Here is a 13,381-nt window from a genome sequence, read left to right as displayed (position 1 = left end):
AGAAACACTGTGTAAGATGTAATAAAAACTCAATTCAACAACTACCTTACACCCCAACTGTGTGCATCGCTGTGTTCCTACTTGACTGACGAAGGAGGGAATTGACAATGTCAAGAATGATATGGATGAAACTAAATAATAATAAAATTTAATTTGAAAAGAAAGAAAATAACAAAAAAACTTTAACACCTGCTCTTTTTATTTATTTAGTATTTTAATTTCACCTTTATTTAACCAGGTAGGCTAGTTGAGAACAAGTTCTCATTTGCAACGGCGACCTGGCCAAGATGAAGCATAGCAGTTCGACATATACAACAACATAGAGTTACACATGGAATAAACAAAACATACAGTCAATAATACAGTATAATTATTTTTTTAAAGTCTATATATACTGAGTGCAAATGAGGTAAGATAAGGGAGTTAAGGCAATAAATAGGCCATGGTGGCGAAGTAATTACAATATAACAATTAAACACTGGAATGGTAGATGTGCAGAAGATGAATGTGCAAGTAGAGATACTGGGGTGCAAAGGAGCAAGATAAATACAGTATGGGGATGAGGTAGTTGGATGGGCTGTTTACAGATGGGCTATGTACAGGTGCAGTGATTCGTGAGCTGCTCTGACAGCTGGTGCTTAAAGCTAGTGAGGGAGATATGAGTCTCCAGCTTCAGTGATTTTTGCAGTTCGTTCCAGTCATTGGCAACAGAGAACTGGAAGGAAAGGTGGCCGAAAGATGAATTGGCTTTGGGAATGACCAGTGAGATAAACATTTCCAAACTCTTTCCATGACATAGATTGACCAGATGAGTCCAGGGGAAAGCTATGATCCCTTATTGATGTCACTTGTTAAATCCACTTCAATCAGTGTAGATGAAGGGAGAAGACAGGTTAAAGAAGGATTTTTAATCCTCGAGACATGGATTGTGTATGTGTGCCATTCAGAGGGAGAATGGGCAAGACAAAAGATTTAAGTGCCTTTGAACAGGGTATGTTAGTAGGTGCCAGGCGCACCAGTTTGTGTCAATAACTGCAACGCTGCTGGATTTTTCACGCTCAACAGTTATATGTGTATCAAGAATGGTCCACCACCCAATGGACATCCAGCCTACTTGACACAACTGTGGGAAGCATTGGAGTCAACATGGGCCAGCATACCTTGTAGAGTTCATTCCCCGACAAATGAGGCTGTTCTCATGGTTAAAGAGAGGGGTGCAAGTTGCAACTTAATATTAGGAAGGTGTTCCTAATGTTTGGTATACTCAGTGTGTATGTATGTATGTATGTATGTATGTATGTATATATATATATATATATATATAAGCTATATACAGGTGTCGTCAGATCTGGTGGACAGGAGAACAGAATTAACATAGGTATTTGAAAGCTATTCTGAACAGCACAATAAAGCTGGGCCTTAAACGAAGCCAGAGACTCTACAGCCCTGATATTGACTGGAAGTTCCACAGTCGAGGAGCCGCAAAACTGAAAGACCCTGTCACCCATAAATGTTTGTCTGCAGTGGGGATGCTGAATGGAGATGGACCTGGAGGAGTGAAGATTGTGTGTGGGGTAGAATGAGGTCAGACAGGTACCTGGCTCCAGAGTTGTGGCTAGCTTGGTAGATGTGAACCAGGATTTTAAAGTCAACTCGTTAGCATATTGGGAGCCAGTGGAGGTTGAACAGCACTGGAGGGATGTGCTTACAGGAGGAGGTGAGGACACTTCATGTGGAACTTCATTAACCTGTGTGCCAATCTGTTTCTGATTTGGCCAACTTGTCGTTGCAACAATGCAGAGTTGATGAATGCAGAAAGTCTGGTTCCAGGACAGGAGCTTTCGGTAGGCATAGGAGCACTTGAAGGTCAAAAGTTAACAGCTGCTTTATGACAGACAGCATTGAGTGTAGAGGCATTGCTCAGTGCTCTGTCCCCCATCCACTATGCAGAGAGAGTTTAGACAGCAGGATGATTTTATCTCCTAATTGGGCAGCTGCTGGCATCTCTCTCTGAGTTAGTGAATGTATAGCGATGGCTTATCTGAGTTGAGCTGCAGTATGTTCTTGCCTAGTTAAATAAAGGTTAAATGTAGCAGGTGTGAAGTGTGTGTCTGTGTGTTTGTGCCTAATGGACCTCTGGGACGCGAAAGGGTAGGGGTATGAAGTAGGAAGAGGGGAACACGCTGCATTATGGGAGAGCTAATTGTACTTAATCAAAGCAAGGTACTGTTCCACTCTATACATTGATGCCTGTTTCCCCTCGACACAGAACAGGCATACCCCTGACCTTAAAAGCATGGTCAATGGAGATTCTACAAACAAATTGGACAATGGTTCAACACAATTAAAGATGACATAGGAATAACCCAATTAAATTGTAGTTTTTTTCAATTGGACATTTCTACAAACCTCATAGGATAGGTAAATAAAACCCCACCACATTTCATTTTCTCAGCTACGTGTTGCTGACACCACAATCAGAGTAATAGTGTTTATCCTGGAGATATTCCAACACTGTGAGACACATACACACAGCTTTAGCAGGAGGGTCAGTGAACTGGTGCTTTGTGTTGGATTGAATGGACGTTTCCTCCGTTGTGGTTGTTTGGTGCTTGTCCTATGGCATCAGACACAGTCAAGCACCCTCTGTTCAGTGGGGGAGGACAAGGTCTGGTGGCGGAACAGAGAAAATATGACCTGACAATCCACCACGCTCCAACTGTAAGAGAAGGCTTTGAATAGAGGAAGGGAGGAAAATAAAATAGAAAATGTAAGGGCGAGTGGGGGGTTCAGACAGACAGGGGGAAGAGGAATGAAAGGGAAAGAGTTAAAGGAGGTAAAGAAGGAGGGGGAAGTAGAACAGGGAGGAAATGGAGAGTATGAAAGATAACAGTAGTGTGACTTGCACAATACCAATAGAGATGGGAGGGAGTGGGGTGTAGAGTAGAGTATCTCACTGGCACAATGCCTACACATCACAGTAAGACAGTTCCCCGCTATGCCTGACAATGAGACACGGGCTTCTTCACGTTTGGCGACATTTTCATTTAGCGTCACGTATGGTGCACCGATTAAAGGCTTAGGCCCAATTCCAAGGTTGTCAAAATGCATCACGTCCTTCCTTGAGGTAACCAATCGGTATGTGATTGGATGCGTGAAGGCTGTTTCCATCCTTTTACTTTCACCAATGAAGCCTTGGCACATCAGTGATTACTTCAAAGCATATTAAAACACATTTTACGAAGAATTTAAACGGTTCATCAATGATTATGCATTCGACAAGCTTTTCAACTTGCTACAAATCCCACTTCTGACCAAGAACATCTTATTTCGATGATGTATTTATAACAGCTTAGCAGTGTATTAGATCCATACAAGCCTATGTCAGCGTTTAGACTATTGATTTGTCAGAGTAACTAAAATAATGATAGAGCAGCTTGGGAGGGAATGAATAGTGTCAATCCATCTAACGCTCTGTCACATTAGGTGGCGGAGAATTTTATAAGAATGCGTCAGAGAGATATAAAATGTCTCCTGTCTTTTATTCAACATACTCCATACAGACAAATCCATGTAAAGCTCACGTATTGTACACACAGAGCACAAGACAATCACTTAACAGCATTGAATAGCATTACTGGAGGTCAACTTAGATAGGCCATTGAAACATGTTTTTTTTAAAGAATAGAATTCACTCTTTTCAAGGCATCATTGTAAAAACAAATGATAAACGTTACTGGTAAAATACCAAGTCAATCGTAGGAACGGACAAGTTTTTCAACCAATGAGAAGCCAGTTTCATCCAGGGAGTGCTGTAGCCAGTACAGTCGTGGCCAAAAGTTTTGAGAATGACACAAATATTAATTTTCACAAATTCTGCTGCCTCAGTTTGTATGATGGCAATTTGCATATTCTCCAGAATGTTATGAAGAGTGATCAGATGAATTGCAAAGTGCCTTTTTGCCATGCAAATGAACTGAATCCCCAAAAAACATTTACACTGCATTTCAGCCCTGCCACAAAAGGACCAGCTGACATCATGTCAGTGATTCTCTCGTTAACACAGGTGTGAGTGTTGACGAGGACAAGGCTGGAGATCATTCTGTCATGCTGATTGAATTCGAATAACAGACTGGAAGCTTCAAAAGGAGGGTGGTGCTTGGAATCATTGTTCTTCCTCTGTCAACCATGGTTACCTGCACGGAAACACGTGCCGTCATCATTGCTTTGCACAAAAAGGGCTTCACACGCAAGGATATTGCTGCCAGTAAGATTGCACGTAAATCAACGATTTATCGGATCATCAAGAACTTCAAGGAGAGAGGTTCAATTGTTGTGAAGAAGGCTTCAGGGCGCCCAAGAAAGTCCAGCAAGCGCCAGGACCGTCTCCTAAAGTTGATTCAGCTGCGGGATCAGAGCACCACCAGTACAGAGCTTGCTCAGGAATGGCAGCACGCAGGTGTGAGTGCATCTGCAAGCACAGTGAGGCGAAGACTTTTGGAGGATGGCCTGGTGTCAAGAAGGGCAGCAAGGAAGCCACTTCTCTCCAGGAAAAACATCAGGGACAGACTGATATTCTGCAAAAAGTACAGGGATTGGACTGCTGAGGACTGGGGTGAAGTCATTTTCTCTGATGAATCCCCTTTCCGATTTTTTGGGGCATCCGGAAAAAAGCTTGTCCGGAGAAGACAAGGTGAGCGCTACCATCAGTCCTGTGTCATGCCAACAGTAAAGCATCCTGAGACCATTCATGTGTGGGGTTACTTCTCAGCCAAGGGAGTGGGCTCACTCACAATTTTGCCTAAGAACTCAGCCATGAATAAAGAATGGTTCAACACATCCTCCGAGAACAACTTCTCCCAACCATCCAGGAACAGTTTGGTGATGAACAATGCCTTTTCCAGCATGATGGAGCACCTTGCCATAAGCCAAATGTGATAACTAAGTGGCTCAGGGAACAAAACATAGATATTTTGGGTCCATGGCCAGGAAACTCCCCTAGACCTTAATCCCATTCAGTGGTCAATCCTCAAGAAGCGGGTGGACAAACAAAAACCCACAAATTCTGACAAACTCCAAGCATTGATTATGCAAGAATGGGCTGCCATCAGTCAGGATGTGGCCCAGAAGTTAATTGACAGCATGCCAGGGCGGATTGCAGAGGTCTTGAAAAGAAGGGTCAACACTGCAAATATTGACTCTTTGCATCAACTTCATGTAATTGTCAATAAAAGCCTTTGACACTTATGAAATGCTTGTAATTATACTTCAGTATTGCATAGTAACATCTGACAAAAATATCTAAAGACACTGAGGCTGCAGACTTTGTGAAAATTAATATGTGTGTCATTCTCAAAACTTTTGGCCATGACTGTAGAATCTCAGAGTGAGAACAAAAAGGTTATGAGGTCTCTCTCTCAAACCTCGTCTAAATAGTTGGCCTCCTGATGAAGCCATTTTCTCTTCAAATGCTGTCCTAATGTCCCCATCCTGTCGATTTGTCCATTAGGCATTGAGACATAAGGCTTGAGGTTAAGTGAGAGTGTGTGAGTGTTTGTTTGCAGAGAAGGCTGTGTGTGTGAGTCGATCCTGTAGTCATATTCCCTGATATGGTGTAATCTCTGTTCTACAGTTGAAGACGGAAGTTTAGATACACCTTAGCCAAATACATTTAAACTCAGTTTTTCACAATTCCTGACATTTAATCCAAGTAAAAATTCCCTGTCTTAGGTCAGTTAGGATCACCACTTTATTTTAAGAATGTGAAAAATCAGAATAATAGTAGAATGATTTATTTCAGCTTTTATTTCTTTCATCACATTCCCAGTGGATCAGAAGTTTACATGCACTCAATTAGTATTTGATAGCATTGCATTTTAAATTGTTTAACTTGGGTCAAACGTTTCGGGTAGCCTTCCACAAGCTTCCCACAATAAATTGGGTGAATTTTGACCCATTCCTCCTGACAGAGCTGGTGTAACTGAGTCAGGTTTGTAGGCCTCCTTGCTCGCACACGCTTTTTTAGTTCTGCCCACAAATTTTCTATAGGATTGAGGTCAGGGCTTTGTGATGGCCACTCCAATACCTTGACTTTGTTGTCCTTACGCCATTTTGCCACAACTTTGGAAGTATCCTTGGGGTCACTGTCCATTTGGAAGACCCATTTGCGACCAAACTTTAACTTCCTGACTGATGTCTTGAGATGTTGTTTCAATATATCCACATAATTTTCTTTCCTCATGATGCCATCTATCTTGTGAAGTGCACCAGACCCTCCTGCAGCAAAGCACCCCCACAACATGATGCTACCACCCCCGTGCTTCACGGTTGGGATGGTGTTCTTAGTCTTGCAAGCCTCCCCCTTTTTCCTCCAAACATAATGATGGTCATTATGGCCAAACAGTTCTATTTTTGTTTCATCAGACCAGAGGACATTTCTCAAAAAGTACGGTCTTTGTCCCCATGTGCAGTTGCAAACCGTAGTCTGGATTTTTTATGGCGGTTTTGGAGCAGTGGCTTCTTCCTTGCTGAGCGGCCTTTCAGGTTATGTCGATATAGGGCTCGTTTTACTGTGGATGTAGATACTTTTGTACCCGTTTCCTCCAGCATCTTCACAAGGCTGATTCCTTTTGATTTTCGATGTCAAGCAAAGAGGCACTGAGTTTGAAGGTAGTTCTTGAAATACATCCACAGGTACACCTCCAATTGCCTCAAATGATGTCAATTAGCCTATCAGAAGCTTCTAAAGCCATGACATCATTTTCTGAAATTTTCCAAGCTGTTTAAAAGCCCAGTCAACTTAGTGTATGTAAACTTCTGACCCATTGGAATTGTGATACAGTGAATTATAAGTGAAATAATCTGTCTGTAAACAATTGTTGGAAAAATGACTAGATGTCCTAACCGACTTGCCAAAACTATAGTTGGTTAACAAGAAATTTGTGGAGTGGTTGAAAAACGAGTTTTAATGACTCCAACCTAAGTGTACGTAAACTTCCGACTTCAACTGTAGGTCAGAAACAGTGGGAAAGATTATCTGTGTGTACAGTACCTGTGTGTCTGTGTTTCCCTGGAGCATTAACAGTGGTAGAGAGTATCATGTTCCCATCTTGACTTCTTAGGATCCCTTGGTGCCGCTGATCATGGTCTCCATCATAGCCCACTGCTCCTCAGTGACCTGACACACACAACACAGCAAGATAAAACTAGCACAACCTGACCCACATATCCATAAACTAACATCTGTCATAAAATGAGGCCAATTTCCGCAACAGCTCACTTGCAATCTTGTTACTGAATCAATAGCTAGTCGCATAACAGAACAGAGATTATGCAAAAGGTAGCAATGCCTTCAAATTATCATTCTATGTTCATATGACTTTTTAGTGTTAAAGTTCCGGTCCTGACAGTATAACAGGGTTTGTTAAGTTAGTTCCAGCACATACCCTCCTCAGATCATTGAATTCTCCTGCCATGGAGACAATCTCCAACCTCCATTCAAAAGATCTGCAAATAGAAGAGAATGGGCACAACTAAAGAGAAGAACACGATTTATGTGAATGTTGAGTCATCATTTTTCCCTTAGCCATAGTCCATCCCTATACCTGCATTGGTTAATCCTAGTGCACTTTGAATGTCATTTACAGTGAAGGACTTACTGCCATCTGCAATTTCCAGATACCCATTCTGCAAGGCAGGCATTCAGCTAACATAGTGATTGGTCTCCACTGCCTGCTTCGCTTATCAAGACAGACAGACACACATTCTCTTACCGCTCCAGACACCCAGCAGGCATAGTCACTGCACAGGTAGGCTGCCAGGTTGGCAATCTCTCCGGGCGTGCCCAGCCCGCCCACGGGTATCCTGCCGATCATGGCCTTCTCAAACATGCCCGTGGGATCGAGACGACTGAAGGCCCCCTACACAAAGAGAAGAGGTCACAAAACATAGCTAGTTACACATTCACAAGCCAAGATAAGACTAGAAAGGGAAAGATTTAAATAAATAAAAAGTGTAAACGTCCACACAGTATATTTGTAAAGTTTCATGCCATAGTTGTGTCTGTTACCTTGGTTCTGATTGGTCCTGGCTGAATGACATTAAACCACAAGCCGTACCTCCCCCACACCGCAGCCAGAGACCTGAGAAACAAACAGTAGTTTGTTTACATAAGCACATACAATAACACACACAGGAAAAAAGGAAGAAAAAGACATCAAGAACTACCACTACTGCATGTACTAATAAAGAGGGTCTAGTGTAGGCTCAATGAATCAGTTTAGACTTGGGCCTAGGAGTGAGGCACTACCTCCTAAATATTCTCATAGGTAATCACTCATAATGGGGCCTTCAGTCTAAGTCTAATATGATTGGAGGGTAACTAGCTGCACCTAAAAACAAAATACATCTCGACTATTCATACAGAAAAAGCTGGGGTGCCAAAAAGTAGATGCCAGGAGTGCTTTAGTCATTCCATGTCATTCTGGGAACATTATAGCGAGAGGCGCCGAGGGTGGTGCTTGTTGAATTGATTTATTCCCTCTAGTTTCTTGAAACCCTCCGCACAAAAAACTGTAATGAAAGAATAGGATCTAAAAATAGGCTAGCTCTCCCCTGAGATGCCTGGCGCAATAAATGAGCATGAAATTTGGCTGCTGCTGCCTTCACAAAATAGAGGGGTCACTTTTTTGGTGTGAGCGATTTCATATGGGGGGTCCTTTATCAGATAATAGCGCTCATTCACACAGGACAAAAAGACTGCATGAATGGGCTGACCAGCTATAGGTAACTCTCCAGTATGCCACTACACGTCTGTGACTGACACCCCCTTTAAACCCCATATGCTCCTTTGAGACCCCTCTTTCAATGTCACTGGGCAACCAGGCATTTTTATGCATGACCCCTAAGCATGATGGGATGTTAATTGCTTAATTAACTCAGGAACAACCTGCTTTCAATAGACTTTGTATCCCTCATTTACTCAAGTGTTTCCTTTATTTTGGATTCAAGCGTAAACTTAAATGGCATCACAGCTAGTCTGGAACACACACACACACTGTTTTACACAAAGACACACACACTGAGGTCACTTGTATAGGACGTCAAACATATCAAGGTACAAAAGGGACGTGATTGTGAGAGACACGAATAGCTCCCCCATTTATCATTCCCAGTCCCCTGGGTTTATGGGGAAACCTTTTAGTGTCATTAACTCTTTCAATGGGGTTGATACGGACTAATATCGAGCGGGATCTTTCTTTCGGTAAAAGCCCTCAGAGGTTCATTATGAAGGTGTATTCTTCATTTGATAAGAGCATCCCTGTCTTCACATGAAAGGTGTCGGTCCCATTCAGGATTTTATTGGGTTCTCACACCCACTAACGGATTCACACGTGTGTGAACGAACAAGGTACACACACACACATCCCATCCGTCTTCATTATTGTCTAAATCCTACTGGAGGGGGATCGGGAGAGAGAGAGACACACTTTAATGTTAATTTAATGTTCCTGGACCTTCGTTATGCTAATGACTGCTTCTCTTTAAAAATGCATTAGTGTTCATAAGGCGTTTGACAAGTGAGAGAGCCAAATCTTTTCAAATGAGGCCAGTGTGGATGTCTACGTGCGATGGGTGCAATTCTGCCTCTGTTAAGGAGACTAGTGATAGGGGTTACAGGTTGGTTTAGGACAGGGAAACGGGTCCTAAACCGATGATAGGCACTACCAAAAACCTCTTTGGAAATACTTACGTGCACAGAGTTTCCACTCCTGACTTAGCAGCCGCGCTGGGCACCACAAATCCAGAGCCGGTCTCTGCGTAGATGGTGGTGGTGGCCAGAAACGCAGCACCTACAAACACAATGTGTGTAAATACCACAAAAAAACAAAAATATGTACAGTATATGCCCAGCAATATGTGTCATCATGTACATCCCTTTAATTTACAACTGATCCCAGTTCAGACCAATTCATTCTTCTCTTCATTAGACTGTCATAGGTCATTGGAGGAACAAGTCAGCCTGAGAACTGCGGTTAGTCATTGTACATTTCAATTGGCTTTTATATCCTGCACACTAAAGCTCAGGGGGCGGTAGGTAGCCTAGTGGTTAGCGCATAGGGCAAGTAACTGAAAGGTTGCTACTGTAGATCGAATCCCTGGGCTGACAAGGTAAAAATCTGTCGTTCTGCCCCCGAGCAATGCAGTTAACCCACTGTTCCCCGGGCGCCGAAGACGCGGATGATGATTATGGTAGACCAACGCACCTCTCTGATTCAGAGGGGTTGGGTTAAATGCGGAAGACACATTTCAGTTGAATGCATTCAGTTGTACAACTGACTAGGTATCCTATCCCCCTTTCCCTTTCATAAAACATGGTGGCTGTTGTGGGCCAGATTACACCGCAATAGATTTAACACGAGTCAAGAGTTATTTCTAGAACAATAAAACAAACGACATGGGGTAGTGGAAGGAGATAGTCTCACAGACAAACTATTTCATCAAAGCCTGGAGCCAAACTGCCAGGTGAGAAGACAAAGCAACTTTCTTGTACTAAGATAAAAGCACATTTAGATGTATGTAGCTGATAGAACAGGGAAGGGAAAATTATTATTTTTGCCTCGCAAATTGATTTTGACGAACAAATCGATCAAATAAAAAATGTTCAGCCCTCCGTTGAATTTCAAAATCCCCATGTGGCCCTTGAGCCAAAAAGTTTGCGCACCCCTGCAATAGAATAATCCTAATAGTATGAAAGAAGAACAGACACCTGGGAATCAATTCAAATATGCTTTCTTGCAATGTTGGAAGAATGGCTGTTTTGGAAAAACATCAGTTCAGATTGAATAGTGCCCCTAGTGTGATGGCATGTTTTTGTCTTTGTACTCCAAGGTAATTGCTTAATTGTGATTTGCCTAATTGCAGTGTTGAGGGCAGATGGAAAAGTCACAGTAATAGAGAAGGGCTGGGATATTCAAATGAATAATAAAGCTTATCCACACACGCACACACACGCACGCACGCACGCACACATATTATAAATAGGCACAACAATGCATTAGAGCCAAGGCTTCTCCTATCCTCCCCTTATATATCATTAGCCCTTTATCCAGGGACAGCAGAGAGAGGAGAAAAAAAGAGGACGAGAATGAATGAGAGGGTGCATGCACGCAAAGCCAATAGGAGCTTAGGGCACAAGGGCAGTGGATAACGGGAGTGATGCTGGACTATGACCGAGTGAATGGAAAAGTGCTCAAGCATTTCATATTGAGGCTCAATCACTGTCAATATTACACACTTAAATAGAAAACAGAGATTCATGTTACACTTACATCCACACCAATGTTCTGGGTTGATCCTCACTTGTTATACTACTAAGGATCAAATGTTCAGGAGTTGTAGGCAAATGGTGAATCTTTACTGCCCCCTGGTGGCAGCACTCATAATACATTACAACACAAATAAATGGGGACGGGAAAGCTGATCCTAGATCTGTGCTTATGGGCTCCATCAGATAGCTCTGGTGCTTACCCTTCTCGGGCAGTATCAGCCTCTTGCCCAGCTCCAGGGTGATGAAGGCCGTGCCATTCAGGAGAATGTCTGTGATGGTCCTCCATGCGTTGGCAGACAGCTTCTCTGACAGGGAGATGAAGTTCCCTGCAGCGTTGTTGATCACCACCTAGAGGAACGAGAGAGGAGGATGATATTTACCAAGCAAATGGAGTATTATTGACCAGTACATCTAGAACAGCGAAGCATACCACTTTTCAGACAAAACCGTCTCTGATCTGTACCTACGTACATCAGGGAGACCAGCAACCTCCACCAGTTGGTCCACAGCAGCTTCAATTGACTTGGGGTCTCTAACATCCCACTGCACAGCATGGACCTGCAGATAGAGTCTTGAAGTATTAAACACAACTTAAAGCAGATATCGTAGTGATTTATCAGTATCTAGAACTCTTGGATAATGAATGCATTCAATGTGGGTAACTGATCAGTAGTAGTAGTACCTTATTTCCTGCCTGAGCTGTAATTTCCTCTGCAGTCTTTTTCAAAACTTCCAGTTTTCTAGAAATTACACGAAAAATGTGTGATTTTCTAATTTGAGAGCAAGGCAGCAGCAGTAGTGTTGACCTAAAGTTGGGATTTATAGCCCGACTGACTACCAAGTTTCCACTCACCTACTAGCGATGACACACTCTGCCCCTAGTGCTGACAGTGTTGTGGTCATGCCTTTTCCCAACCCGATTCCTCGTCCTGTCATAAAGGCCACTTTGTCTTTGTAAGGGGGGGGGGGGTCCAGTCTCACTCAATGCCCTGGTCCCAGTGCTGAACAACTGTTTAAGGAGAGCAAATGGGATAACACAAAAAAACGTATATTAATGAACCAGCTGAAAAGGGATGTTGTGAGTCACAGATTTTGATTTGATGCATTAGGATCCCCATTAGCAGACGCCAACTGGGGTCCGACACATAAAGAAAAAGACATTACATACAAAAAAAATACTTACAAAAAAAACTAACACGTGTGTGTGTGTGCATCTATCAGTTACACATACATGTCAGTAAATACACACAAGTACTGTTCAGTCACATGGGGAGAGGCGCTGTGCCATGAGGTGCTGCTTTATCGAGGGTTTTTTAACCAGGCTTGCTGTTCTCCTGCACTATATAAGAACTTGTACTTGTGCTATATTTGAACTTGCACATCTACAAGTAGCATAGAGGCCATTGAATTAAAAACTAGTTGTCTTTCCTGTCAAACAAATGCATTAGTAAGAGCAATTACTTATATTGATAAACACCACTGATGCACTCTACTCCTCCAACAGTGGGGGTGATCACATTCCCAGTGGAGAGGGGACTGGGTGGAAGGTTGAGATGGTTACATGTCTGGCTGTGAGAACACACAGCAAGCTGCCTACACAGGTTTAGTATGTGCTCTTGCATGAACATCACAAAAGTGGTCATATCGTCAACTGTCCCTACACTTCTCAGCAATGTATCTGTAGCAGAACACTGGAACAAATGTAGATATCTATGCCAGAAATATTGCAGAATGCACTCATGTCTGTCAACATCGGAAATAATGTGTAAGCTGCTGCACAGCTTTCCCATAGAAGCACATCTAGCTAGCCAACAAACAACAACCTGCTGCTAAACTAGCTAGCTAACTTACACAACAAATAAGAGTTTTTAATGTGATTTGGTAGTTATTGCATTCATCTCGGTGGCAATGTTTACCCGTCTGTAGACAAGACTCTTCAACGGCAAGGTTAAATCAGTTTTAGATATTGATGACACCAGTCCCAGTAAAGTAGATGCCATGTTTTCAAAATTTGATTTGACCATTTTCCCTGATTTCCGTAAGGTAAAGAAG

General features: G+C 42.6%; 1 protein-coding gene across 2 annotated transcripts; it reads right to left on the bottom strand.

Moving 5' to 3' along the window:
* Window positions 1-201: 201 nt before the first annotated feature.
* LOC106580438 (2,4-dienoyl-CoA reductase [(3E)-enoyl-CoA-producing], mitochondrial-like) lies at window positions 202-13,364 on the bottom strand. 2 transcript variants are annotated; one of them, XM_014161522.3, is made up of 11 exons: window positions 13,246-13,364; window positions 12,183-12,338; window positions 12,012-12,069; window positions 11,801-11,887; window positions 11,530-11,677; window positions 9,752-9,851; window positions 8,069-8,141; window positions 7,773-7,919; window positions 7,446-7,506; window positions 7,052-7,177; window positions 202-2,670 (listed from the first exon to the last, which is right to left on the bottom strand). In XM_014161522.3, the coding sequence occupies exons 2-9, from the start codon at window positions 12,263-12,265 to the stop codon at window positions 7,498-7,500; spliced, it is 705 nt and encodes a 234-aa protein (XP_014016997.1). In that variant the 5' UTR covers window positions 12,266-12,338; window positions 13,246-13,364; the 3' UTR covers window positions 202-2,670; window positions 7,052-7,177; window positions 7,446-7,497. The 2 variants fall into 2 exon arrangements, with proteins under 2 accessions (XP_014016997.1, XP_014016977.1); XM_014161502.3 differs by having other exon boundaries at window positions 202-7,177.
* Between the last annotated feature and the right edge of the window lie 17 nt (window positions 13,365-13,381).

This window comes from Salmo salar, chromosome 02 (assembly GCF_965601325.2).
Source record: "Salmo salar chromosome 02, fSalSal1, whole genome shotgun sequence".
NCBI lineage: Eukaryota > Metazoa > Chordata > Actinopteri > Salmoniformes > Salmonidae > Salmo > Salmo salar.
Note: the sequence above shows the minus strand (reverse complement) of the source record. Positions and strands in the feature narration are given on the sequence as shown.

What these genes read in the sequence shown, in the direction of transcription:
- LOC106580438 (XM_014161502.3), bottom strand. Translation starts at nt 12,265, where the DNA reads ATGACAGGACGAGGAATCGGGTTGGGAAAAGGCATGACCACAACACTG. An exon ending in GAGTGTGTCATCGCTAGTAG is followed by an intron (nt 12,070 to 12,182) that starts GTGAGTGGAAAC and finishes TGTAATTTCTAG; the next exon opens with AAAACTGGAAGTTTTGAAAA. An exon ending in CAGCTCAGGCAGGAAATAAG is followed by an intron (nt 11,888 to 12,011) that starts GTACTACTACTA and finishes CTCTATCTGCAG; the next exon opens with GTCCATGCTGTGCAGTGGGA.